The sequence below is a fragment of the Primulina tabacum genome, chromosome 1 (genome assembly GCF_025594145.1).
Source record: "Primulina tabacum isolate GXHZ01 chromosome 1, ASM2559414v2, whole genome shotgun sequence".
Lineage (NCBI taxonomy): Eukaryota > Viridiplantae > Streptophyta > Magnoliopsida > Lamiales > Gesneriaceae > Primulina > Primulina tabacum.
The window spans coordinates 49,703,409-49,728,370 of record NC_134550.1 but is presented as its reverse complement, the minus strand read 5'-3'; the positions used below and the strand labels follow the sequence as shown (position 1 = coordinate 49,728,370).

The 24,962-nt window shown below is 33.6% G+C and overlaps 3 protein-coding genes across 4 annotated transcripts; 1 reads left to right on the top strand and 2 right to left on the bottom strand.

The window, feature by feature from the left end:
• The first annotated feature begins 8,653 nt into the window (after nt 1–8,653).
• On the top strand, nt 8,654–10,436 carry LOC142546107 (putative galacturonosyltransferase-like 7). The gene has a single exon (XM_075653624.1). It carries the CDS (start codon nt 9,027–9,029, stop codon nt 10,122–10,124), a length of 1,098 nt encoding a protein of 365 aa, XP_075509739.1. The 5' UTR covers nt 8,654–9,026; the 3' UTR covers nt 10,125–10,436.
• A 727-nt stretch (nt 10,437–11,163) lies between these two features.
• On the bottom strand, nt 11,164–15,417 carry LOC142546099 (cellulose synthase-like protein D5). Its single transcript, XM_075653611.1, has 3 exons — nt 14,376–15,417; nt 13,309–14,119; nt 11,164–13,163 (listed from the first exon to the last, which is right to left on the bottom strand). Exons 1-3 carry the CDS (start codon nt 15,299–15,301, stop codon nt 11,385–11,387), a joined length of 3,516 nt encoding a protein of 1,171 aa, XP_075509726.1. The 5' UTR covers nt 15,302–15,417; the 3' UTR covers nt 11,164–11,384.
• Nucleotides 15,418–18,994: 3,577 nt separating this feature from the next.
• LOC142546085 (phosphopantothenate--cysteine ligase 2-like) lies at nt 18,995–22,904 on the bottom strand. 2 transcript variants are annotated; one of them, XM_075653592.1, is made up of 10 exons: nt 22,647–22,904; nt 21,891–22,079; nt 21,673–21,796; nt 21,537–21,581; nt 21,347–21,432; nt 20,981–21,033; nt 20,820–20,876; nt 20,619–20,720; nt 19,484–19,603; nt 18,995–19,295 (listed from the first exon to the last, which is right to left on the bottom strand). In XM_075653592.1, exons 2-10 carry the CDS (start codon nt 22,036–22,038, stop codon nt 19,062–19,064), a joined length of 969 nt encoding a protein of 322 aa, XP_075509707.1. In that variant the 5' UTR covers nt 22,039–22,079; nt 22,647–22,904; the 3' UTR covers nt 18,995–19,061. The 2 variants fall into 2 exon arrangements, with proteins under 2 accessions (XP_075509707.1, XP_075509714.1); XM_075653599.1 differs by having other exon boundaries at nt 21,891–22,073.
• Nucleotides 22,905–24,962: the final 2,058 nt, after the last annotated feature.

Sequence of the window (24,962 nt, the reverse complement as noted above, 5' to 3'; positions counted from 1 at the left end):
CACAATAATATGACAAATATCATGAATTATCGATAATCAAAATATGATTTATAATAATACGATATGAGGTTCTTACAAATACCTTCAGTGGGCAAGTTCCTATCCTCATTACCGTCTTGACACTTGTTGTCTCAATGTTGTTCTTCATATTTATCCACGAAGTTCCCTAGATATCTACACTTGATTAGTCATTCCATTTCAGCTCGTAAGCTGAAACAATGTTCTATAATGTGTTATCTATCTTTGTGGAAGCAACAATACTTCTCTAATTTTTGTCACTTAAAGTTTTCTTTCGTTGGGTGTGGGGGCTGTAGTAAACCCTGTTGCTCGGCCCCCACTAGTACATCTGTCAAGCATGCGTTGAGATGAATGTGTTGGACATAAGGACTTGGAGTTGTCTGCTTTTCCTATTATTTTCTTCCCTAATGCTTTTTTTTTCTCATTTTATTTTTCATGAAATATACTCCCCAACATATATATTACTCTAAGTGTGAGGTGTTCATGTATTTATATACAATTTAAGAGTGTCTAGCTCCACTATTGATCGGTCCAGGCCCCCACTAGTTCATTTTAAGGCTGTGTGTTGTGTGGCTCTCGCTGAGCGAATGAAGGGAAGCTTTTTCTAGGTTTCAGAATAGAATAGTAAGTTATTGTGAACAACTAAGATGCTCTCAATCATTGCATAATTTTTATAGGAATAGTTGAACGGTCACGAGCATGATTAAACATTCATTTAAAATTCAAATCGACTACGTATCGAGTTTAGTAATTTTAATTGTGATCATAATTTATTTCAAATAAACTAAAAATATGTCATTTAAAATTCATTCACGAAACTCTTCATCAAATAAAATCTTTTTCTATAAATTGAATCTGTCGATTCAAAAACGTCAACACATCATATTTTGTTGCGCATATGTTCTAATGACTTGTAAGTTGTAATCACGATTGACGTCTCTTTTCATGCGCATTCTGACAGAACAGAAACGAATCCATTGGCAAGATTCTTTATGTGAGAACGACAAAATGAAATAAATATATGACTGTTAAATGCAATACATTAATGAGCCATTAATAACTCTAAAAATGAAGTTGAAGAATGGCAACGTTTTCTAACCGGATATTTGGGGTAAGTCAAATCCACGAAAAAATATTAATTTTTATTGTGAATATCGATAGGAATGATCCGTCTCACAGATAAAGATTCGTGAGACTGTATCACAAAAAAACTACTTTTGGGGTAAATATCTCGGAGATCAAATAATTTTTTTTTTTTAAAAAAACAAACAAACTAAATGATAGCTGTAAAATTAAGAGTGGGCTTCTTGTTGAGTTTATATAATATATTTTTATTTTTAAAGTAATTTTTTAGTGATGTTATTCTAAATTTATATAGAAAAATCAGAAATGTTTGAATCTTAATAAATATTGTCCTTTTTTTTTTTGAATTTGATATTATCCTCTAAATAAAATATTATTTTAATACAATTTTATATATTTTCTCAATCAAATAATAAAATTTGGATATGTGATTAATTTGAAAAAAATATATTTAAAAACACATTAAAAAAATATAAATTACGGATTTGGTGGTTACGGAATTTGAAGAAAATAATGAAATAAAAAATTGATCAAGATAATTAAGGATTAAAACACTCAAATACACTAGAGTATGTTATTTTTCAAAATTTTAGTTTGACCAGTGTTATTTTTCAAAATTTTCCCCGTATTAATTTTATGAATTTTAAGATATTTTGACAAGAATTAACATAACTATTTAAGTAGAGTTATTTTAAAAATTTATGGTGTATTATAATATTTTTTAAAATAAGAGGTCACAGTGTTATTTTGCTATTATCCAGAATGTTAAATAGTGTTTTTTTTTTAATAAAAACAAAAACAAAAAATGTGCCCGAACTTTGATTTGGTCAACAGTTCAAATTGTGGCGACCGCTTACATGATTAAAAATTAAAATACTTTTAAGATTCTGATTTGCTTGTCTTTTTTTGTTTTTATATTTTATATTTGGTCCACGCCTTGGCATATACTTCTAACATAGCATCTTTTGATGTCATAAGGAAACAAATCAGAAGCAATTTAATAAAATTAAATAAGATCATGTTTAGTAAAAAAATGAAATTTTTTATAATAAAATTTCCATTCTCTGTATAGAATGATTTTCTGTTTCAATAGAGACGTCAGTCAAAAAAAGATGAAGGGAATCTTGTTTTTAATTAAAGACAAAAACTTGTGTAAAACGGTCTCACGGGTCGTATTTTATGATACGGATATCTTATTTGGGTCATCCATGAAAAAATATTATTTTTTTATTGTGAATATCGATAAAGTTGACCCGTCTCACAGATAAAGATTCGTGAGACCGTCCCACAAAAGACATACTCTTAATTAAAAATGATAAGCCTAAATACCAACATAGTGATAAAATCCGAACGTGTTTGTATTGAGTTATTTGAAATTCATGGATTTTTATTAATCAGATAATTATTTTAAAAAAAAAAATCAACTACGTGTCATATTTTTTTACATTATAATTATACTTATAATCACAACGGATTTCAAATGGCTCATGAAGATTCGACATTCTCCTTTGTTTAAGTAATATAAAATTAAAATAAAATCTAAAATCATTGATTTCAAATACTCAATCCAAATGAACCAAAATATGTTCTTGTTTTTGTAAATGTAATTCGAACAAGTTTTCAAATTTTTCCAACCTAGTTTTATATTTGTCACCATTTTTTTTTGGGGGATTGAAAGGCTACAATATATTATCAGTATCGTAGATGTTATCAATATAGATGACATTATTGGTAATCATTCAAATTATATGACCTAAATGAATCATCGATCTTCATGTATTTTTTTTATAAAAAAACTAGCATGTTAATATAAAAAGAATAGGTCTCTTGTGAGACGGTTTCACGAATCTTTATATGTGAGACGAGTCAACCCTACCAATATACACAATAAAAAATAATACTCTTAGCATAAAAAGTAACATCTTTTCATAAATGACCCAAATGAGAGATCCGTCTCACAAAATACTACCCGTGAGACCATCTCACACAAGTTTTTTCAATATAAAAATTCCAAGCTTCCTCAAACAATTGAACGTAAATTCGCCACAAAAAAATAATTCAGTTTGTTTTTATGTGATCTTTGTCAATTTTTAATTTATGACTTTCTTTGATTTACATATTTTCAAAAATTAACAATCCCTTTTACAATAGACACGTCGGTAAAGAGACATGATGATAATATAAACGTTGATCAATGATGTATAATATATGAATGAAAAATCTATATATATGGTCATATGGATAACTTAATGAGTTATAAATGTAATATTTTGTCAAATTTGAGATAAATGTTGAACGAAACAAGATGTTTAATTAAATAATATTTTATCCTTCAAGCCAAACGGTGTTTATGCCTAGAATAACATTTGAAGACTGAGAAATTCATGAATCAAAATTTTGCTTAAAGCAATTAATAATTATCTAGATTTCTCCACACCTTTATGGGGATGATGGAAAATAGGAACCCATTTATTTTATTAGATCCAACATGTTTTAGTTATAAGCACGAGCCCAATAGTGTGATTGGGCTTTATAGGCCCATCTTCAATAATACCGGACCGAGTCCGTCGGTCAGTGGGATTTACATTGGGTACACTTAATTCAAAATCTAAAATTTTAGATTTGTGCCCCATAAATCTATATACAATAATTTTATGTGCATATGCCATGAATATACAATCGACCGTCTTTGGTCCAATTTTCACTTGCTTTTGCTTTGGTATATCAACTTTGGCCAAGTACCCACACTTTCATGTGCTTTTAAAAGGTTTATGATTTTTTCACAATTCATATGATATTTTATCATTTTCATTCTGAAAAATCTTGTTTAAGATATAGTTAGTCAATAATATTTCTTCTCTTCACAAGTTCTGAGATAAACCCGAACTTATCAATAAGGTTTTCACCATTTCCTTCAAAGTTCTGTTTTTCTTTTCGACAACCCCATTTCATTGAGACGAGTATGGAGCAGTATAGTTTGATATATGATGATCAAGGAAAGAAAAGCTGATCAAATGGAGCTCCATATTCTACTCTTTTATTGCTTTGAATACTTTTAATTCACTTACCAAGTTGATTTTCAACTTCGGATTTATAGCTTTTGAACTCCTCAAGTGCTTCATCTTTACTCCTAAAAATATATATGTGGCAGTACCTTGTACAATCGTCAACAAACGATATATAGTACTTCTTTTCTCATCTAGTTTGTATAAAGTTTAAATAACCAATATCAGTGTTACTCAGTTCTAAAGGAGTTGTTCATACTTCAATATAATGGAAATATATTTTGATCATTTTTGCTTCAACACATATTTCGCATTTATGTGTTGGATCAAAGTTAAACTTATGCAGTAAGTTTAAATTGAATAAACGTCACAGAATAATAAAATTTACATGTTCTAAATGAACATATCATAAATCAGAACACTGAAGCAAGTAAATAGAACTTTTAATTTTATTGTCATCAAGGCTGCAGTGAACCACTGTTGCATTCAATTTGAAAAGGCACTTCTCGATATACTCTTTATCGATAAAATTACCATTCTGGGCCATTACAAATTTTTTAGGCTCAAATACAAGACTAAACTCATATTTGACCAACGACGAAGCTAATACTAGGTTTTTTCTTATTTCAAGAGTATGAATCACATCAACAAAGCTCACTTCCAAGCCTGACGTCATCTTCAACACCACATTTCCAAGCTTGACTATGTCTGATGTAGCATAATTTTTCATGAATAAATTTCTCTAAAAAATTGGAGTGCATGTGAAGAATATCTCTTTATCCGAGCATATGTAGCTGGTTTCACCCTTATGAATCCACTATTCATTTGGGTTGTCTACCAGGTTTGTCTCAAAGGCCACTGCAGTTAAATGAAGTTCAGAAAAATCAGATGATACTGACCTTTCTTGAAGTATGTTCACTTGTTCATTCCCTTTGTTTGGGCATCCGAAGACTTTTGCCTTGTGGTTCGGTTTTCTGCAGTTGTAACAACTTCCCTTCAACTTCTTCAAATTCCTTTGTTGTTGTGGTTCAGCTATAAATTTCCTCTAATTGCATGTGTTGTTGGACTCCACCATGTTCACTTTCGCAGCCAACTTACTGGTTGTTTTTCATATCATAGGTGTCCTCTACAATCCTCAACCTCACAATCAAATCCTCGAGTCCTATCTCCTTTCTCTTGTGTTTCAAGTGGTTTTTTAATCCATCCACAAATGAGGGAGTTTATCTATCAATGCATCAACTTGAAACGACTCGCTTAGACTTATCCAATTTGTATGAATCTCATTCAATAGTACTTGTATTTTTTTCACTTGACTAACCACATATTTGAATTCTACTATCTTGAAATCCAAGAAGCATCCCATGATGAAATTTTTAAGGCCAACATCTTCCGCATTATACTTCTTTTCCAACATTTCTCACTTCTCTTTTGCGGTTTTCACTTGATAATACACATTGTATAATGCATTGTCAAGTCCATTTAGAATATAGTTTTCACATAGGAAATCACTTTGATTCCATGCATTCACTACAGTCCTCCTATGAGGATCGACTTCATTTTCAGATACAGTGGAAGGATCTTTTTTCAGAAACTTTGCCAAACTCAAAGTTACGAGGTAGAACAACATTTTTTGTAGTCATCTTTTGAAGTCTATGCCGTTGAAAATTTCTGGCCTCTCTCCTTGTGCCATTGGAACGTTAATCATTGTTGTTGATTGACAAAAGCCATATTCAAATTCATCAGGAAAAAACATATTCTTAAGCTTGTTGATGAGAATTCGAAAATGGCAAAGATCGAAATAAGTTGAGGTTAGTGTCGAACATTATTTCTTTAAGAAAATTTAGCCGAGCTCTTGGTAATTTTGGAAATCGTCAATCTTCTTCCAAGATATAACAACTCCAACTTGTGATTACAACACAGTAACATAATTGGAAAATAATGTAAAATCTCTTTGTTTTTGAAGGAAGAAGAGAAAACACAATATGGATGCGAGTGTATACATGATTACTTGCTAGTCTTCGAGTTTTCTTTGCTTAATTTCAATTCATCACGACTAATTAAGATTCCAATAATTTGCTTTTGTGAAGCCCAAAATCACACCCGACCTGGAATATGTTATAATTATCTCATAGTACTACTAGGATTAGCATTTCCCGGTAGACCTTGCATAACGCATGTGCCTATTTTCCCCTACCCAACTTCAAATTGTTACGACGTACGAGGTACACATTTCAAAGCATTTTATGATTTCTTCATCAAATGTAGACTTTTTGTTTCAAATAAATTAATAGAAATGGAGTGGGCCAGCCCATTAAATTTAATGGGGCTTTCAAATCTTCCCCATCTCCTTCCCCAAAAGCAGATTTCACTATCTCCTGACTTCCTATCTACCCTCAATTATTATTTTTTCCTTTTCTTCATAAAACATGGTTACATTATTTTCTCTTTTTATTTAATTTTCCTCATATGTTGGGTGGTCGAAACATAATATAAAATTGTTTATAGTTTTAAATATTTAATGTAATTTCATAATCAATTATAATTTTAATACGAAGAACTAACAATTGACCCGCAATAGAACGTTTCAGTTTCACCACAAACAAGCGTTTGATTCTACATTTAGAATCATCGACAAACTACACATTTTGAGTAAAATGTATAATAATTTTATTTGAAGAATCTTTTAATTGATTATTAAAAAATCGAATAAATATTTTAAAACAATTAAGACAACTATGGCGGAACCAATTCGAATCTTATGCAACTAATTCCCAAATCCCATTGATGCTTCAACTTTGTTACACGCAAAAATCGTTTAAATTTTCTTTTTAAAATATTATAGCAATAAATATATATATATATATATATATATGTATATGTATATATATATTTCATATTACTTGGACCCTACCAAACAAGTCCATAAGGAAGAAGCCTTATTTTTTGTCATTTTTCAAAAAAATTTAAATAAAAACCAGACAGCAGTCATTTATTCCACCATTTTTTTAAAAAAATTAACATGTTTTCCTTTTTTTTTTAACCATATTATATTATTGTGATACAAAACATATAATATTTAAAATTATTTCGACTAATTATTTTCCCCCAAAACAAAATAATCTTCTAATTCACACGAATCTTAGATATTTGGCCCTCTCACAATGATTGCATATTATTTGGTCTTCAATTATTAAATGAATAAGAAAGTCAGAAGTTACATGATGTTAGCCTCTCAACACACTCAATTTGCTTTGCATATTTGTTTTTCCTAAATAAATTATATACGTTAACAAATTTCAATCGTAAACTTGTCAAATTTTTTGTTACGTCTTTTTTCTGATGTGATGTTGTGAGATTTAGTCTTATTATTATGACAAGAATTTGTCTGAGACAGTCTCACGGGTCGTATTTTATGAGACGTATCTCGTATTTGGTTCATCCATGAAAAATTATTACTTTTTATGATAAAAATATTACTTTTTATTGTGAATATCGGTAGGGTTGACCCGTCTCACGGATAAAGGTTCGTGAGATCATCTCACAAGAAACTTATTCTATTATTATATACTTTTAAAAGGAAAGCAATCAAAATATAATTTTTTAAAAATCAAAATTATATGTATTCCAGTTTATACCATTCAAACTTGTCAAAAAAATAAATAAATTATAAAATGAAGTAGGGTACATGAAATTGTACAAAAAGGGACCATGTGTACAGGGAGGTTCTTTCTGGGAGTTTTCAGACATTTGGACGTGTTGGGAAGTAAATTGTTATGGCGACACCAGACAACGGCAGCTGGCCATCCTACTTAAAATTTAATTTAATTTAATTAAAATATATATTAATCTTCTGGATTTAAAAAGAGTATCCTTAATATTATTTTTCTAAAAACTATTTTAAATATTCTTTACAAAAATTATTCAAATATTAGTAAATACCACTAAATAAAAAATATGAATTATATATTTGAGAGACCCAAATATGACAAGAATTTAATTTGGAGATATTCTTCACTTTTGAAATATAATATAAAGAGTAAGTCTTTTGTGAGACGGTCTCACGAATCTTTATCTGTGAGACGGGTCAATCTTACCGATATTCACAATAAAAAGTATAGTCTTAGCATAAAAATTAGTCAAAAACTTGTGTGAGACGTTCCTACGGGTCGTATTTGTGAGACGGATATCTTATTTGGGTCATCCATGAAAAATTATTACTTTTTATACTAGGAGTATTACTTTTTATTGTGAAAATCAGTAGAGTTGACTCGTCTCATAGATAAAGATACGTGAGATCGTCCCACAAGAGACCTACTCTAAAAACTAATAATTTTTCATGGATGACCCAAATAAAAGATTTGTCTCATAAAATATGACCCGTAAGATCCTCTTATACAAATTTTTGCTTAAAATAAAATGGGGATGAATAATTTATAGTATTCGTATAATTTTATTTGGGGGAATGAATAAAATGATTAATGTATAATATCATAGTGATATTGAATTGATACCATAATAAATATCAATAAATACTTAGAATTTCAATTTTCAGGTTGGAAAAGGAATAAAAGAAAAAGAAAAAATCTGTAATATTTGTTATCCAGAAGCTGCTGTTTCTTCGCCTTTCTCCAAACAAAAGAGAGAGGGAGAGAGGGGTGAATGCCTGACTGCAACGCACGTCGGCGTATATTAGCGCCAATCTCCGTTCTTTTATTCTTCTTCCATTGATCTTCCATGGGCAGGGCATACCATTAGAGAGTCGATCTGCCATTGGATTTCGGGAAGAAAAATTGTGGTTCGCCACTCATTCTGGCGGAACTCAGAGGAACCTTAGCGTTCCTCATCTCCTCCATTTGTTCCGAGCCATTCGCCATCAGAACGAGGAAAAGAAGGCATAGATTCTTCTGCCCGGGAAGAAAAATGCCGTGGATAATTAAGTTCTCTGGGTTTTTCTCTGCGGCGATTGTGATGATTGTGTTATCCCCTTCCCTACAATCATTTCCTCCTGCGGAAGCTATTAGATCCTCTCACGTGGAATATTCCCAATATCTCAGATTACCCACAGATACGCATTCACTGGATGAATCATCCTTCAGAAAAGCCCCGGCATTCCGCAATGCCGACGACTGCCGCTTGTCGAAGTTGGAGAAACCCAGCGTCTGCGACCCGTCTCTCGTTCATGTGGCGATTACGCTCGATGTAGAGTATTTACGTGGATCAGTTGCGGCTGTGCATTCAGTTCTACAGCATTCCAAGTGTCCTGAAAGCGTGTTCTTCCATTTCCTGGTCTCGGAGACCGGCCTCGAGACTCTGGTTCGTTCAACTTTCCCTGAATTGAGGTTTAAAGTGTATTATTTTGATCCTGAGAGAGCACGGAGCCTGATATCGAGCTCCGTTAGGCAAGCGCTCGAGCAGCCATTGAATTATGCTCGAAATTATTTAGCCGATATTCTGGAGAGTTGTGTGACGAGAGTGATATACTTGGATTCAGATCTCGTAGTCGTTGATGATATAGCAAAACTCTGGAGAACTAGCTTAGGTAGAAAAACAATCGGCGCACCGGAATACTGCCACGCCAATTTCACCAAATACTTCACCGACCATTTCTGGTCCGACCCTTCATTCTCCGGCGTGTTCTCCGGGCGGAACCCTTGTTATTTCAATACGGGAGTGATGGTAATGGATCTGGGAAAATGGAGGCAGTTCGGGTACACCCGCCGGATCGAGAAATGGATGGAGATTCAGAAAACAAGCACCAATAGGATCTACGAACTGGGCTCGCTGCCACCATTTTTACTGGTGTTCGCCGGCGACGTGGCTCCGATCGAGCACAGGTGGAACCAACATGGATTAGGAGGTGATAACGTGAGAGGGAGCTGCCGCGACCTCCACCCCGGACCGGTGAGCCTGCTCCACTGGAGCGGCAGCGGGAAACCATGGCGGCGGCTCGACTCCAGACGGCCTTGTCCATTAGATTCATTGTGGGCCGCATTCGATTTGTACGAACATCCGACGTGAAAACTCTTGCTCTTCCTCTGCTATGCAACACCTCCCACCTCCATCGGTAAATTCCTCAAAGTTACTTTTATCTATTTTCTCTCCATATTTCTTTCCAAATTTTTTTCTAGAAATTTTTTTCCAAATTTTTTTTAAAATTTTGTCGATAATTATTTTATTACTAATTAATTCCCTCTTGTAAAATCTATGTTTATTTTGATTGATTGATGTGTTACTCACAGCCTTGGTGTGAAATCTGTATTCTATTTTCATCATTCTCTTCTATTGAAATAAAACAAACATATCATTGGGTCAAAGTCAAACATGTATGTATATTACAGCATTTTTTAATATAAATTAAATTACATCACATAATTACTACAATCAAATGTAAAACTGGCTGGATTGAAGAGGGGACCAATCCCATTAGCAAAGCACAAAAGAAATAAGGACAAGTTTCGATGTTGTCGGTCCTAGCAGTTCTTGGTACGTGTATGTGCGTATCTTCGTTTTTAACAATTTCTTAATAATTATTGTTCTTTCGATTTATTTCTTATTCGAAACATTTTACCACAAATTATCCGTTTTATATTAGATGATCGGATAGGATGAAACGTGGTTTACTTTGATTGAAACAAATAACAAGTGGATTGCGATGTTTTACATTGATTAACATGGAGTGGCATTAAGCGAGGGGTCCATTTTTAGATTTTTGCTTACAAAAATGTCCATTCTTTGAAAATGGGGGGACCCCTCTCCCTCTCCCTCTGTAATAGCTTCCACAAAGAACAAAAAAATTACTTAAGGAGGGTTTAAAAGAAATAAAAATCTAGAGTAAAGCTCAAGAAACTCAATGATAATGACAAAAAAGGAAAAGGTGAAAAAATGCGGGGCCCCAAAGGCCGAAATGCCCATACTTCACAGCTACAAAAACATCAATTGCCAAAGATGAGGGGACCGATTCCTGCACGATGACAACATAAGAAGATGCTCTGTTACTGATAGTATGTAATATGTTTCAAAGTGCCCTCCAGTCTTCCGACGTTAACCATTTCAAGCATGAACTAAAAGATATCATTTGCATGTAATTTGGCTACAAAATACATCACCAACTGAATTTAAAGATAATATATAATTCAATCACACAGCAACGCAAGCAGATGTTTTAAAAAATGAAATAATTTAGTGTAGCGTGATGAAGCAGAGTAACTTCACCAGCAGGCGTAAAAAGAAACTCCTCCAACTGAAACTACCCTCGGATGACAGTACCCCTCTCCTTCTTCATGGTATCTCGAATCTAAAGTTGCCTGCTTGGCTTCCCAAAGGAGGGTATATGTAAACTGTTAGCAATGATATGACGATGCAGATGAGCCCTGACCATAAATACACAATTGTCGGGATCTTCCCTTTTCTCCCCATCAGTCCCTTTGCAAACGGGTATAGATGAGAAAGCACCCAGAAGCTGAAGAACACACCTCCCAGTAGCTTGCTCCATTGCGGGAAAGGACTATAAACAGTCCTTGAGATGGCTACTGCGATGGCAAGCACATTAAACATTATGATTGTAATTGGCGGGATCATCAAAGTAGTCCACCTGAACTCGTATAGCTCAGCAAACTCGTCTTCCCCATCGTCTGGTGCTGAAGATTTTGATGTCAATGTGAATGAGATGTCGATGCCTGCTATGACTTTGAGTAACCCTTGAACCACTGCTGCAGGGTGTGCGCTGGTTCCACCAATCAACCAGAACTGCTCGTTTCGCCACCAGTCATCTAGAGTGATCCCTGACCATTTGATTTCCAGGACCGCCAGCATGCAGAGAGTGAGTGTGATGCCCAATAAAAATACTAGAAATGTGATGTCCAAGGACTGGACGATGAACTTTCCTGAGAAGAGTGAAAGTGCTGGAAGAATGCAGTAGACGAGTAGGAAAATCGAAGTGAATGGGTACATTCCAACATTGAAATATGCCACCCTTTGAAGAAACTTCATTCTTGGGCTCGCTAACAGGGCATTGTTACGAGAGAAAAAGATCTCAACTGAACCAGTCGCCCAACGAAGAACTTGGTTGAGCCTGTCGGTTAAATTGATGGGAGCTGTACCTCTGAATGCATCTCTCTTAGTAATGCAGTACACCGATCTCCAACCTCTATTGTGCATCCTATAACCTGTAACAACATCTTCTGTCACAGAGCCGTATATCCATCCTACCCTGTTTCCCCACTCGGTTTTATCCTCATAGAAACAAGTAATAACGCTCACTGCTTCAGAGAGAGCTGAAGCATCCAATGGTTCACGTTGCACAGCAAGAGAGCCTGCCGGCCTTCCGAAGTAACCTTTTCCTCTCAGATCGTGAAGTAGCCTTCCCCCGAATTCAGCTACAGCAATCGAGTCGATAAGAGAAGTAGAATTCCCAAACTGCTTTGCAAGTGAGGCTTTGGCAGCATCGTCTTCATCATCGTTTTCATTTCCGATGACAGGCAAGAGCATTTCATCGTCTATTTGGTCCCCTTTCTCCTTGGATTTTCTCAGAAGTTTCCTCGTCTTTTGTCTACCGAACCATCCATGATGTTCCGTGGCTCTTGGGGGACTAAATCCATAGAGAGCTATTCTCCTGAAAATGCAGCCTGTCCCCACATACATGGGACCTTGTAATCCATCAAGGGCTCTCATGCTAACATCAAAGAACACTGTGTTGTGGTTTGCATAACGATCATTCGGATCAATGCCTTCAAACCTCTGTGGGAACTGAACATAGCAAATTTTGTCACCGCCTCTGTCTAACATAAAGCACATTCCTTCTCTCACAGCCATTGAATTGTAGATGTAGTGGTCACAATCAAGATTTAGAATGAATGCACCATTTGACATTATTGCACTTGAGCGGACTAAAGCATTCATTGCACCAGCTTTCTTGTTGTGATCAAAACCAGGTCGTTTCTCACGAGACACGTAAACTAGCATCGGCATTCTGATGTCCACATCTGTCATGTCAATCAAGTTTTCCTCATCGGCTTCATTACCAAAAAGTGGTTCTGGACCTGCTGGGACTAGCATTATCTGCATTTACAAAAGTGATGTTAGGACCTCAAACTTGAATCAAGACAAAATAAGTTAAGTATAGTTTCTTCAAGTTAATAATAATAAACCATATAATGTCTAAACAGATAAGCTTGAAAGCAATAATTTCATAGGGAACTGTTACCTGTATGATGCCCTCGTGATCGCCTCTTGAGTGGCCTTCCTCTGCTGATGACCAAGTTCCATGCCAGTGGCTTCCATCGGCCATCCAAGTAGCTTTTGGTACCTTAAGAGATTCGTTTGGATTTATCCCAAGTTCGAACTGTTTCTTTTTTGCCCGTAGCTCTGCTTGAGCATTATAAGCATCTGATCTTCTCCTGATGGATTCAGGCAAGGCATTAATCCTCACTTTGAATTCATCATATTCTCTCTTAACCCGTCTTCTGTCCCTCACAAAGTCAAGTCTCACTTTGTTCTTAAGTGGGTCACGTTTTTGGCTGAAGTATGCCTCGGGATTCCTAGGTTCTATCTTATGCTTTCTACAGAAAGGAACCCATATTTTTGCAAAGCTAGCAGCCTCAGCCAGGGCTTCAAATGTTACAAGAGAGCCTCCATCATCTGACAAGTAACATGCCACCTTTTCAACGGGATAATTAACAGCAAGAATAGATAGAATTGTATTTGCAGTCACAAGTGGTGGCTCTTTATCTGGATCAGCTGTAGAAACGAAGATATCAATTCCCGGCAGATCAGATAAGTTTTTGGGGTTCCTCAGATTTGGTTCTGAGGATTCGAACCGCTCTTTCAGGACAGAGAGGTCAGTCACCCTTTTCACTGGGCAAAGCTTCGGAAGTTGATCAAGAAGCCAGGAAAATGCAAACCAACATTCACAAACAACAGACATTAACCACAACCAAATAGCTTCATGATTAGGATGCATTATCCTCCATGCTAAGAAGCAAGCAAGAGCTCCAAGACGAAGAATCACCAGTAATCTGCATAATAACAACTCGTACATCAATTTATAATTTAAACCTGCCAAGAGAAAAATAATTTTCATGAAATTAAAGGACCAATTACAGATTTCTGCTAATTAAGATCTCACACACTTTCTTTTTAGATATTGGGCTACTGGAACAGTGAGCAAGGGACGAGTTAAACTAAGTATAACATCATTCCATTATGTATAAGAATCGCAGAGAGAAGAGGTTGTCAAACAACATAAATAAAAAAAGCAATAAACCTCGATACCTGTATGGGCTAATTATTGCTGCAGAAACCCCAATTTTCCTTGTCAATGGCTTGTTCCTTCTGTCACTAAAATCTGGGGGGTTTTCATACCCAGTCCCTCTTCCAAACTCGTAACCGTCCCTTGGCCACAAGGCATTCCCATATCCATAAGTGCCCTTTGTCTCAAACAGCCACCTTGAGTGATCAAAATCATGGTTCGGATTCTTGAAAGACTGAACCAAAGAGAAATTCTTCTCTAGCTTAACTCTATTACTCCAAGAAGGCAGTGGATTTGCCTGATCCATCTCCTCAGACTGCTGTTCGTCCTCACGTTCACCATCGCTAACTTCCTTATATGTCTCTTTACATCCCGGGCAACGTCCTCCATCATTTCTCAGACAATCCGAGTAACAATCCTCGCAAATTCTAAACCCACACTCGCAATAATTCTTGAATTTTCCATCTCCAGCCTTTTCATCACAGCCTTCCATTCCACAAAGCATTTTAGATTTCTCAATGGCAGGCTCATCTTCTGAGCTTTTTCTAGCATGAGCTTTCGTTTCTGACTTGAAGCCCCCTGTAAATATTGTGTCCTTGATGAACCCCTCACTAGGGGTTTTTCCATTCTTTCCTCTACTTTTGCTATATTCATGGACAGGGCTATTTTGTGAGTTGGAAAACACCCGATGATCTGGGGTTGGAGGAATGTGTACTGTGTACGCCACGAATTCTTCGGTGCTGTCTTTCGAGAAAGAAAGATATCGTCCACCACCACTGGAAGAAGCTCTGCGATCTTCGCGGCTACCGCAGAGCGGAGAATTGGGGTTGTGAGAAATCGAGTGGCGTGGCCTCGGGCTCGTCAATCCTAAGTTTCTAGATCCACCTGAGGAAGTGACCGTGATTGTCACCGGAGATAAATCCGGCGAATTAGGAGCCATTTTCACCATTTTGTTAGCTGGTTTTTTCCTCTAACCGAAACCAAAAAAAAACCCTGAAAATCTTATATATCGAAGCTGAAACAGCGAATTTTCCAGGCAGAAGAGAACAAATCGAAATGGAAAGAAACCTGCAAGATGTTTCAAATTTGAAACATTTCATAGGAATAAATAGCTCAGTGGCTTGGATAACGGTCGAGTAATGAGGTCCGTCGATGAGGAGAAATCTGGCCGTTGATTTAAAAATCTAAAACGGCAAGTTTTGGAAAAAGCAATGGACCCCACTTTATTGGAATATCCTTTACCTCTTTTTGCATGATATAAAAAAATTTCTTTCAAACCCAAAAGTCAACAAAAGAGAAAATAATAAATAATTTAGTTTCAACGGTCGAATTAACAAACAATTTAAAATAAAATAAATAACATAGGAAATACATAATTATTACTCTAAAATTATAAATTGCATTAATATGATTACGCATACCTGCGTAAATAATTACCATGCAAATATTCGATTACCATAAAAATTAATAATTAAAAGTCTTCCATTTATTTATAAATTTTTGGCATTATTTTTTTCATAAATCTTTAGTTGTATAAATTATATTCATATTTCTAGTAATTTATTTCGTTGCCGAATTATCTTTGTAGCATACATAAAATAAGTGATGATTACTTAATTCTGTAATATAATATATCATATTTAAGCATGGTCACAAATTGTTTTTTTTTCCTGAAAAAATAATTACAATTTTTTTAAAGAAATTTATGGACACATTCATTAATATTTGCTTAATTTTGAAGTAAAATATACTACTCAAAAGGTTTTATTTAAAAACTAAAAAAATTATATTTTACTTAATGACATTTTTTATCGTTTAGTAACCAGCTAATCATTACAAAATGATAATGCTAATGATAGGTATATTATTTATTACCATAATATGTGAAAAAGGTCATTTAAAAGAAATTAAATTATAGAGTATAGTAAAAACTAATTTCCATTTTATTTTAATTACTCTCAAATTACAAAGTTATTTTTATAAAAAAAATAAATATAAATTAATATTACCTTTCTAAGCATGTTTGTCGTACAAAGAAACATTTTCTTTGTTCAAACTTTGCTCACTATCAAAACCATTGGACTCGTACAAAGAAATATGGATATATGTAGATTACATTGATATATATATATATATATATATATATATCGCACTAATTCAAATTGCTTAAAAATAAAAATAAAAAGATATACCATACAATTAATCTAACTCCAAAACAGTTAGCAAAAATCGATAATCAATCTGAAATATATCACTCTTAATTTCCCGTAAAATACAAATCATCCACTAATCTATGACAACAAGCTCGTTATAGCTCGATTTATATGTCTAACAATCGGTTTCAAACGATTTTCTGACATTTGGCTGCATAATTTTTGTTCCATCAAAATTTGCAGCTGTCGAAATGAGTTTTTTCTAGTTGAAGTTGTTTGAAATTTATTTTCAATCAACTATGTTACAAGAAAAACTAAATTACTTGGTTGTGTTATCGATAATGAAAAAGTGGTTGAGAAAATTGGTTATGCAAACTCAATCAATACTTTTGTTTTCAAAAGTGAGAGATAGAACAATATTCAAGTGACTATGTACTTGTTCGAAACATGAATTTCATATTTTGTTTGGATGGTTTTGGCTTTATCACTATTTTTTTATTACATATTATTTTGGATGACATATTTTGTCTAACTTTTATTTCTAGAATTCATTTTATTTATACTATCATATTTTATAGATGAAAAATATATGAATATTAGCTTTAAAGACGCCATTTATTGTGTGCTTGCCTCAGGCCTCAAAAATCTAAGGTCCGTGGATAGAAATTTTATAAATTGGCTGCAAGAGAAAGTAGAAGATTCATTAGTGTTAAATATGTACGTGAGTCATATATATATAAACTTAAGTCGCATTATCAAAGAAAAAAAATCGTCGTCACTCACATGTCTACCAGCTAAACAGTCGACCTGAGCAATATAAACTAGTATTATTTGCATAAATTGCATGAATGTAACACGCTTAAAAAAAGAAAAAGATGTACCGTTGGACTAGAAAGTACCTAAAATAGAAAGTAAATAAAGCACAGTTATGGCAAGAATTCAGCACACTTAATTAAAAGAGAGAAAAAGATGTAACCTTGGCTTGTGTATGAATTCTATAATTGGGCACTAAAAAAATCTGAAGTCATATATGTAAACTTAAGCCACATTGTCAAAGTTGTCTCTTGCAAAGCCCATACCACGTTGCACAAATCCAAATTGTATATTAAAATGTTAAGAGTAAAAAACAATAATTGTACAAATAATTACAATATTGATTTTAAAAATTGTATACTTTTATGTTACACAAATCCAAATCGCATATTAAACTGTTAAGAGTAAAAAAAATAACTATACAAATAATTACAATGTTAATTTTAAAAATTGTATTTTTTTATATTAGTATCGTCGACAATTACATGGTCGTGAGCACGAAAAAACAAATACTTTGGGAGCATAACATGTAACTATCCCAAACATTCTTCTATAACTTCTCATGTTTCTGAGTTCCAACTCTACTCCCTATCAAACTTTTAGACGACTTGTACAAAACAATATGTATATAACTGTCGACTGGATATCTATCCATTGATGCACACTTTTTATTTGTATTTGTTGTCTTAAATAATGTAATTTTGCAATTAGATAATCAAAAATTTCACATAAAGTACTTGTTTATCACGAATATTGTGGGGCGTGCCAAGCACGTGATCGTATGAAATAATCTAACTTCTTTAATCAAACATTGTGGATCTCGATTTGATCGTACGTTCTAACTCCTTCGAAACGACTCCAAAAAAAACAAAAATATAAAATGAGGAATATGATAAAATTACAGGAGGAATCTATAAACAACATCAAATATAATTATATTGCTATGAATTTGATCAACGTTTTTACAAGAAAAATTGGTGAACATATAGAATATTTAGAAGACTTTGCTACTGAAACTAGAAGTTAAAATAAACAGACATAAAATTGACATAGAATTCTGCAGAGTTTTGTCGTAGCTTGTTGTGTTGATTTGTCGATGTCTTTTCTTATGCTTTTCCTTGCTTTTTCTCACATTCCACATCTTAGTTGAGGTTATATTACACGATCTCTCCACGATCTTTCATGTTAGGCAGTGACTTTGACTTGTCTGCGTCGTGCTTTTCCTGGACTAATTGCAACTCTCCTGGGCTTTCATCTATTGGGCTTTTGCTTATGGGCTTCTAAGATTTGGGCTAAACAGTACTAATAATACTCACACAAATTGCATGAATCGAGCATGCTAAAAAAATGAAAAGAAGTGAACTATATGAGAATTCTATAAATTGGGTACCTTGCAAAATAAAGTAGTTGATTCATTTATGTTGAACACATGCGTAAGTCATATATATGTAAACCTAAGCCACATTGTCAAATTCGGAGATGGATCCAGTAATTAGAGTCGGAGAGCTTGAACTTAATGCAATAAATTATATAATAAATTATATATTATTACGGATAAGATGCATTATGAACCTTGAAGAGTAATTTGCAATAAATAGAGCAGTTTTCGGCAGGAAAAAAAGATTTAATAATCCTTTTATTACAATGTCATACATAAATATGTCTTAGAGTTAAAAATTTTGAAGGATACACTATATCAAATCAGTTATTTTGATCAACAAGAATGATATTTGCTTCGAATTATCAAACAGAATCTATATAAGAAGAATGCTTGGCCATTATTAGTTCAATCAGCGGGCTTTCAACATCAGCAGCAGGCTGACTTTTGTCACGTTGAACCACAAAATTTCCACTCTCAGTGACGACTATAACTTCATCTTTACGGGTTAGAAGCTCATTCGCCACCACCATATGCATTTTATACTTTCTCAGAGCTAAACCAGCCTTCTTCAGCAGAATCATTTTATCTGTTTCTAGCTGTTGTATTAAGCAGAATAAAATACATAAATTTCACCACACCTTAAGATAATATAAAAGTCTCACATTTGTGTCATTTCACAGTTATGACATACCACAACAATGTAGTAGTATTTTGTTCAAGTCGTCCCGTTCATATCATAGTTGAGATAGTAGGATGTGAACATCCTCAACAACAAATTTCTAACCTTAAATGATATGCAGAAGGCCACAGGTGCCCAATCTTTCCTGAGCACAGAAAGCATCTTCGGGGCCTGATTAAGGCGCATATCCAGAGGACCTAAGCCAGATTGAATTTTATGCTCTGCCTGTAAATTGAGTCAATCATGAGGTAAAATAGCAAACAAAATTCTGACATCAGTTTGATTCACGAATAACTCTCTCAAAGAGCCATGACATTATCGTCTTTCCATTGGATAAAGTAAAATTAATCTCATTTTTGAAAAATTAATGGCCTAAAACAATAAAAACAGGCTCTCAATCATTGCTTGGACACAATATGAACAGTCGATTCATGCTTTTCATTCATAAATTCAAGCATCATATAAGTTCATATCCCCAACCCCATTCTTGGACTTTATAGTTTGCAGAAAAGTTCCGTGCAAGGATTTAAAATTGTGGAGAGGGCTAGTAGGAGAGAGATAGTAAATGATAAAAACAAGTTTAGGCAAAGAGGCAAGATAGTTGGGATGTTTTCAATCCACTGTACTCCATCGGTGAGGTCGAGGCAGTAATGAAATTATGGTTTAATGTGCTAAAGAAAAGGTTTGAAATCCTCCTATTAAGAACCTGATTCAAAGAATGTTAATTCTCAGTCATTCATCCTATTAAGACAAAAGTAAAATTATCACAATTTTTGGCAGTCTCTTTACTTTTAACAAAGATAACCAGCAGTGGTTCATAATACCGACAAAATTCTCTTTGGGGAAAGCGGTGTAGTCGGAAACAATCAGAGTTTTTAAAGATATTCACCGTTCCGGAACACTATGGATCCTATGATGCAGATAGTACATTGCCTACGAATGCTACTAACTTACACAAAGCATCATGAAGGATCCATAAAGAGTGGTGCAGTTGAGCAATATCATGCTTCGTAACTTGGAAGCAAACACATTGCAATCAACAGATTTGCGATTAGGAAGAATACGATGAAGACAATTCTCACAATTCAATAAATTGAAATCATATTCCTTAAATATGCCATCTCAAATTTTGTGTTTTATAGAAGTATGCAATAATCAATACAAGTGCATATTGGCAGCCACATCAATCCACTTTTACTGCGCTAAATGCTAAAGATCACGTATTGAGTAAGTCCATTACCATGCTCTCCCAAGGAACATAAAAATCAGAAACTGCTGCAGCAAGATAGAACAAAGCTTTTGATCCAAGATACCTCATTGAAAAGGCAACCAACCGCAAAAGCTGCTCACAAACATTTATGTTTATTAAATGGAGGAGATGACCAAAACAAATAGATATCGGGATAATGGAGAGCAAACAATGCTAGGAAATGAAGATAACCTGCAGATACTCAAATATGGTTGTAAAGGGAAGTTTCAACAAGTGACCTCTGATAGCCTGCGACAAATTTGAGTAAAAGTTATGTGCTAAGCACACCAAAGACAAGCAAATAATCATAGATGACAAAAAATTGCGGGAAAAAAGGAAGGGAACATCCTTACAGCACGATGTTCACTGATGGCCATCTTCACCTTCTCAGCATGCGCCGGGTGCACTGAATACATGATGAAGTGAACAATTGTCAAACAATGCTTTATGTGATGCAATCAATAAGAAAAACAGTAATAATACTGATCCAGTGTTATCCTCGATACAAATTTCACGTTGTGACTGACATTAAAAAAAAAGGAAAAAAAGAAGAGGATGTATCAACCAAAAGAAACAGAGCGGGCCCCATTCTAAAACATTTTTCACGATGTAGAATTAGTATCCCCCAATATCATTTCAAGCATCAAACCGTTGTTGATAGAACTCCATCCAAAGAGTTCTGCAAAAAAAAATGTTTGTGTGAATAAAGAAACTATTACCTGTAACAGTTGATCCATCGATGACGTCAAAACACTCAAGCAGTGGATCATCAGGAAGATATCTGCAATATGGTTGACAGGTTCCTCTGTATGCACATTTTCATACTGTTATCATAAGCTATATTTTGCTAGTAAAATGAGAATAAGATTTTATTATGTCACAAATGCATGAAATCAAGGAAATACTAACCTCCGATAAAGAAAAATTACAGAATATCCAGCCTTCAAAAAGTATCTGTAGTTTCGTACATAAAATTTTCCAAGTCAGAGTACATCACAAAATCGTCAAAAACTACCCGTTGAAAGTAAAAGTTTATGCGATTTACTCCGTCGATGCAGCTCCCCTGTGACCAGAGCTGAAATTGTCAATGTAACGAACACACCGCTGTTCCAACGGAACAGTTGTCCCACCAGATGTCACGCATACCACCCTATTGTTTATTTCATTCACTGAAGATGCATATATTAACAAATTTCAAGAACGCTATGTCAGAGAGAAAGAAACATGTACATCTATCTAGGGAGCTAAAACCAACAAACATGCCTGCTGGTGAACATCTCTTTTCCACAAATTCTTCTACTTTTCTTCTTATTTCATCGCCATCTTTTAATGGAGGAGATGAATCAAAGAAAGATTTAACTTCTGCGTATGTTGTTTCGTCAAAAGACTCTGAGCCATTTGAAACGTCCATTGAACGATCTAGCTGATAAATGCCGAGCAATAACTCTGAAACTAAAAAATACATAAAGATTCCTGCTTTTTTATAATTGGAAACAAGATCCTCATTTCCAAAGTTAATAAAAAAATATCATCGAAATTTGGCACGAATAACACGTGCTTATTAAACGACAAAATCTCAAATGATTATAAGTTGAAACGTAAAGAAAACACAATTAATATTTTCCAACCTGCATCATTCATCAAAAAAACATTAGAAAATGTTTATCTTACATGCAGCAGTCATCTCTAATTGGCCATACATCAAATGGTTAACGCGCAATCACTGTTCAATTTGTATATCTATTATTAATCACTAGCTAAATCAACTGAAAATTTAAAATAACCCATCAGTAAACAACAAGTGTGACACCATAAGGCATTTATATCCACTAAAAATCTTGAAAATTCCACTTTAATGCATGTAATTCGACAAAAATTACAAATGAATTTACAACCACCTGCTTTCCATCCATAAGAAAAATTCTACCAACAGAAAACTACGAACTGATCCTGAAAAACCCACATCCAAAAAACTTGGAAACCCACAAAAAGAATCTGAATCGAAGGTATGTGCGTTACCTTGAAAAGGCGGTTAATTATTCAGCTCCTCGAAGAAGATTGAATGGATCGAGCGGCTATATATAGGAACTCAGCGGTAAAAATACGGGTAGGAGCGGCGAAGATGGCTCAATAAGGGAGCTATAATGGTCAAGGGTGGGCTATCTTCATACATTCGTAGGTCGGATAATCAATTTTCCGCTACCAATAACGGTTGGATTACTCCTCCTCCAAAGAAGCAATGAAGAAGATACCAGGAGGATTTTTTATTTTTTATTTTGGAAAACAATATGAAACTTTATTTAATAATGCTAATAAAAAAGTTATTTTTATGTAAAAAAAACAGTGGTGCTTTTTTTTTAGTTCATTTATGAAAAATCAAATTGCAAGTTTATTTGATAATATTAATAAAAAGATTTATTTTACGAGAAGAAGTTATATTTTCTTCTATTATATATGTTTCTTTCTATATTACATTTTCTTCGATTATATTTACTTCTTTTCAAATTTAATTATTTATATTGTCAAATTTGAATTTAATAAAATATATTTCAATTTTTGATAATTTTAGTTTTTTAATCGAAAAAATTTGATGCACACACATGAACGACGTATCATAGTCATGCCAATGTTATGTTAGAAAAAGACCGAAATTGAAAAAAATATATAGGGATTAATAACTTTAATTGAAATTTAACGATATAGACTAATAAAATAAAAGACAAAATTTGATCTTATTTTCCTTTTTAAGAATGATATAATATGATATCATAATAATTTATTTTCTTTAATTAAATATTAAATAAAACTGAAATTAATAAATCATTGATTAAATCTTTTTTGATATAGTCTCATATGTCTATATTAGTGTGACGATTCGACTTCAATCCATACCCACCGTCCAAAGTAATACTTTGACAAAAAAACAATATTTTTCATGAGTTGGACCGGATTGGAGATCCGTTTCATAAAATTGATATGTAAGACAGTCTTACAAGAGTTTATTTTAATTATATTGATTATGTGTAATGAAGAATGACATTCATTAAAAATGTATATATCACATATTTATATTCGTGAGACGGATCGACTTGATACATATTCGCAATTAAATTTAATACTTTTGATATAAAATAAATAATTTTTCATGATTCCGATCTGTCTTACAAAATCAACAGTATGTGATGAATTCTGAAGAGTTTTTGTTTATTATATTTTGGAGTATAAAAAATGTTTTGGGACAATAAATCCAAATCAGACCATGGAATTTTAAAATCTGATTTTACAATTGAAAAAGACAGAAGTAAAAGCAATTAGGCATCAGTATACTTGTTTGACTTCACATTCATAATCTAACACCCGCTTTCAATCCTTTTAAGTAAAATAATTAATTAACTGGTTACCTAATTCCATTGTACCCAGTAAAAGCAAATTGTATTTTCATTATAATATACTTATATAGTTTGTGTTTACCGTAATTAATTTATATGTCAATCAAATTACATCTCACAAAATATTGGCAAAAACTTGTGTGAGACGGGTCTCAAGGGTCGTATTTTGTGAGACGGATTTCTTATTTGGGTCATCCATGAAAAAATATTATTTTTTATGCTAAAAGTATTACTTTTTATTGTGAATATCGGTAGAGTTGACATGTCTCACAGATAAAGATTCGTGAAACCGTCTCACAAGAGACATACTCATAATTATTTGACTTAGAGGATTGAAAGACGTCTGAATCAAGACATCATCTTCATGTCCGTGAAGATCTAGATCTAAACACGAAATTTAGCTCTTAGTCATGCAGATCGAAAGATTAAGTTTTGTTGGGAATTCTATTTGAAATTTTTGGAAATATTTCATGAGTTTTTTGAATCGATTTTACTATTTTTTCTTCGAGTAGGTATCTTGTGAGACGATTTCACGAATCTTTACCTGTGAGACGGGTCAAACCTACCGATATTCACAATAAAAAGTAATACTTTTAGCATAAAAAATAATATTTTTCATAGATGACCCAAATAAGAGATTCGTCTCACTAAATACGACCTATGAAACCCTCTCACACAATTTTTTACCATTTTCTTCTCATTCGAGCTGATGTAGTTCAAAAACCTTTATTTTTGACTAGAAAGCGACCGTATTTTTCAAACTTCACTTCTTACCATGGTTCTATTTTTCTAAAAAAAAATATGTACTTTTTGTAAGTAAAAAAAAATTAAACAAATTCGTGACACATGTTGCCTTCTTGCTGGGTTAGGGAATGCCCTAAACTTAGTATTAATAACAGAAAAAAGTATTTAAAAATATCGAATTTAGATATTTATATCTTATCGA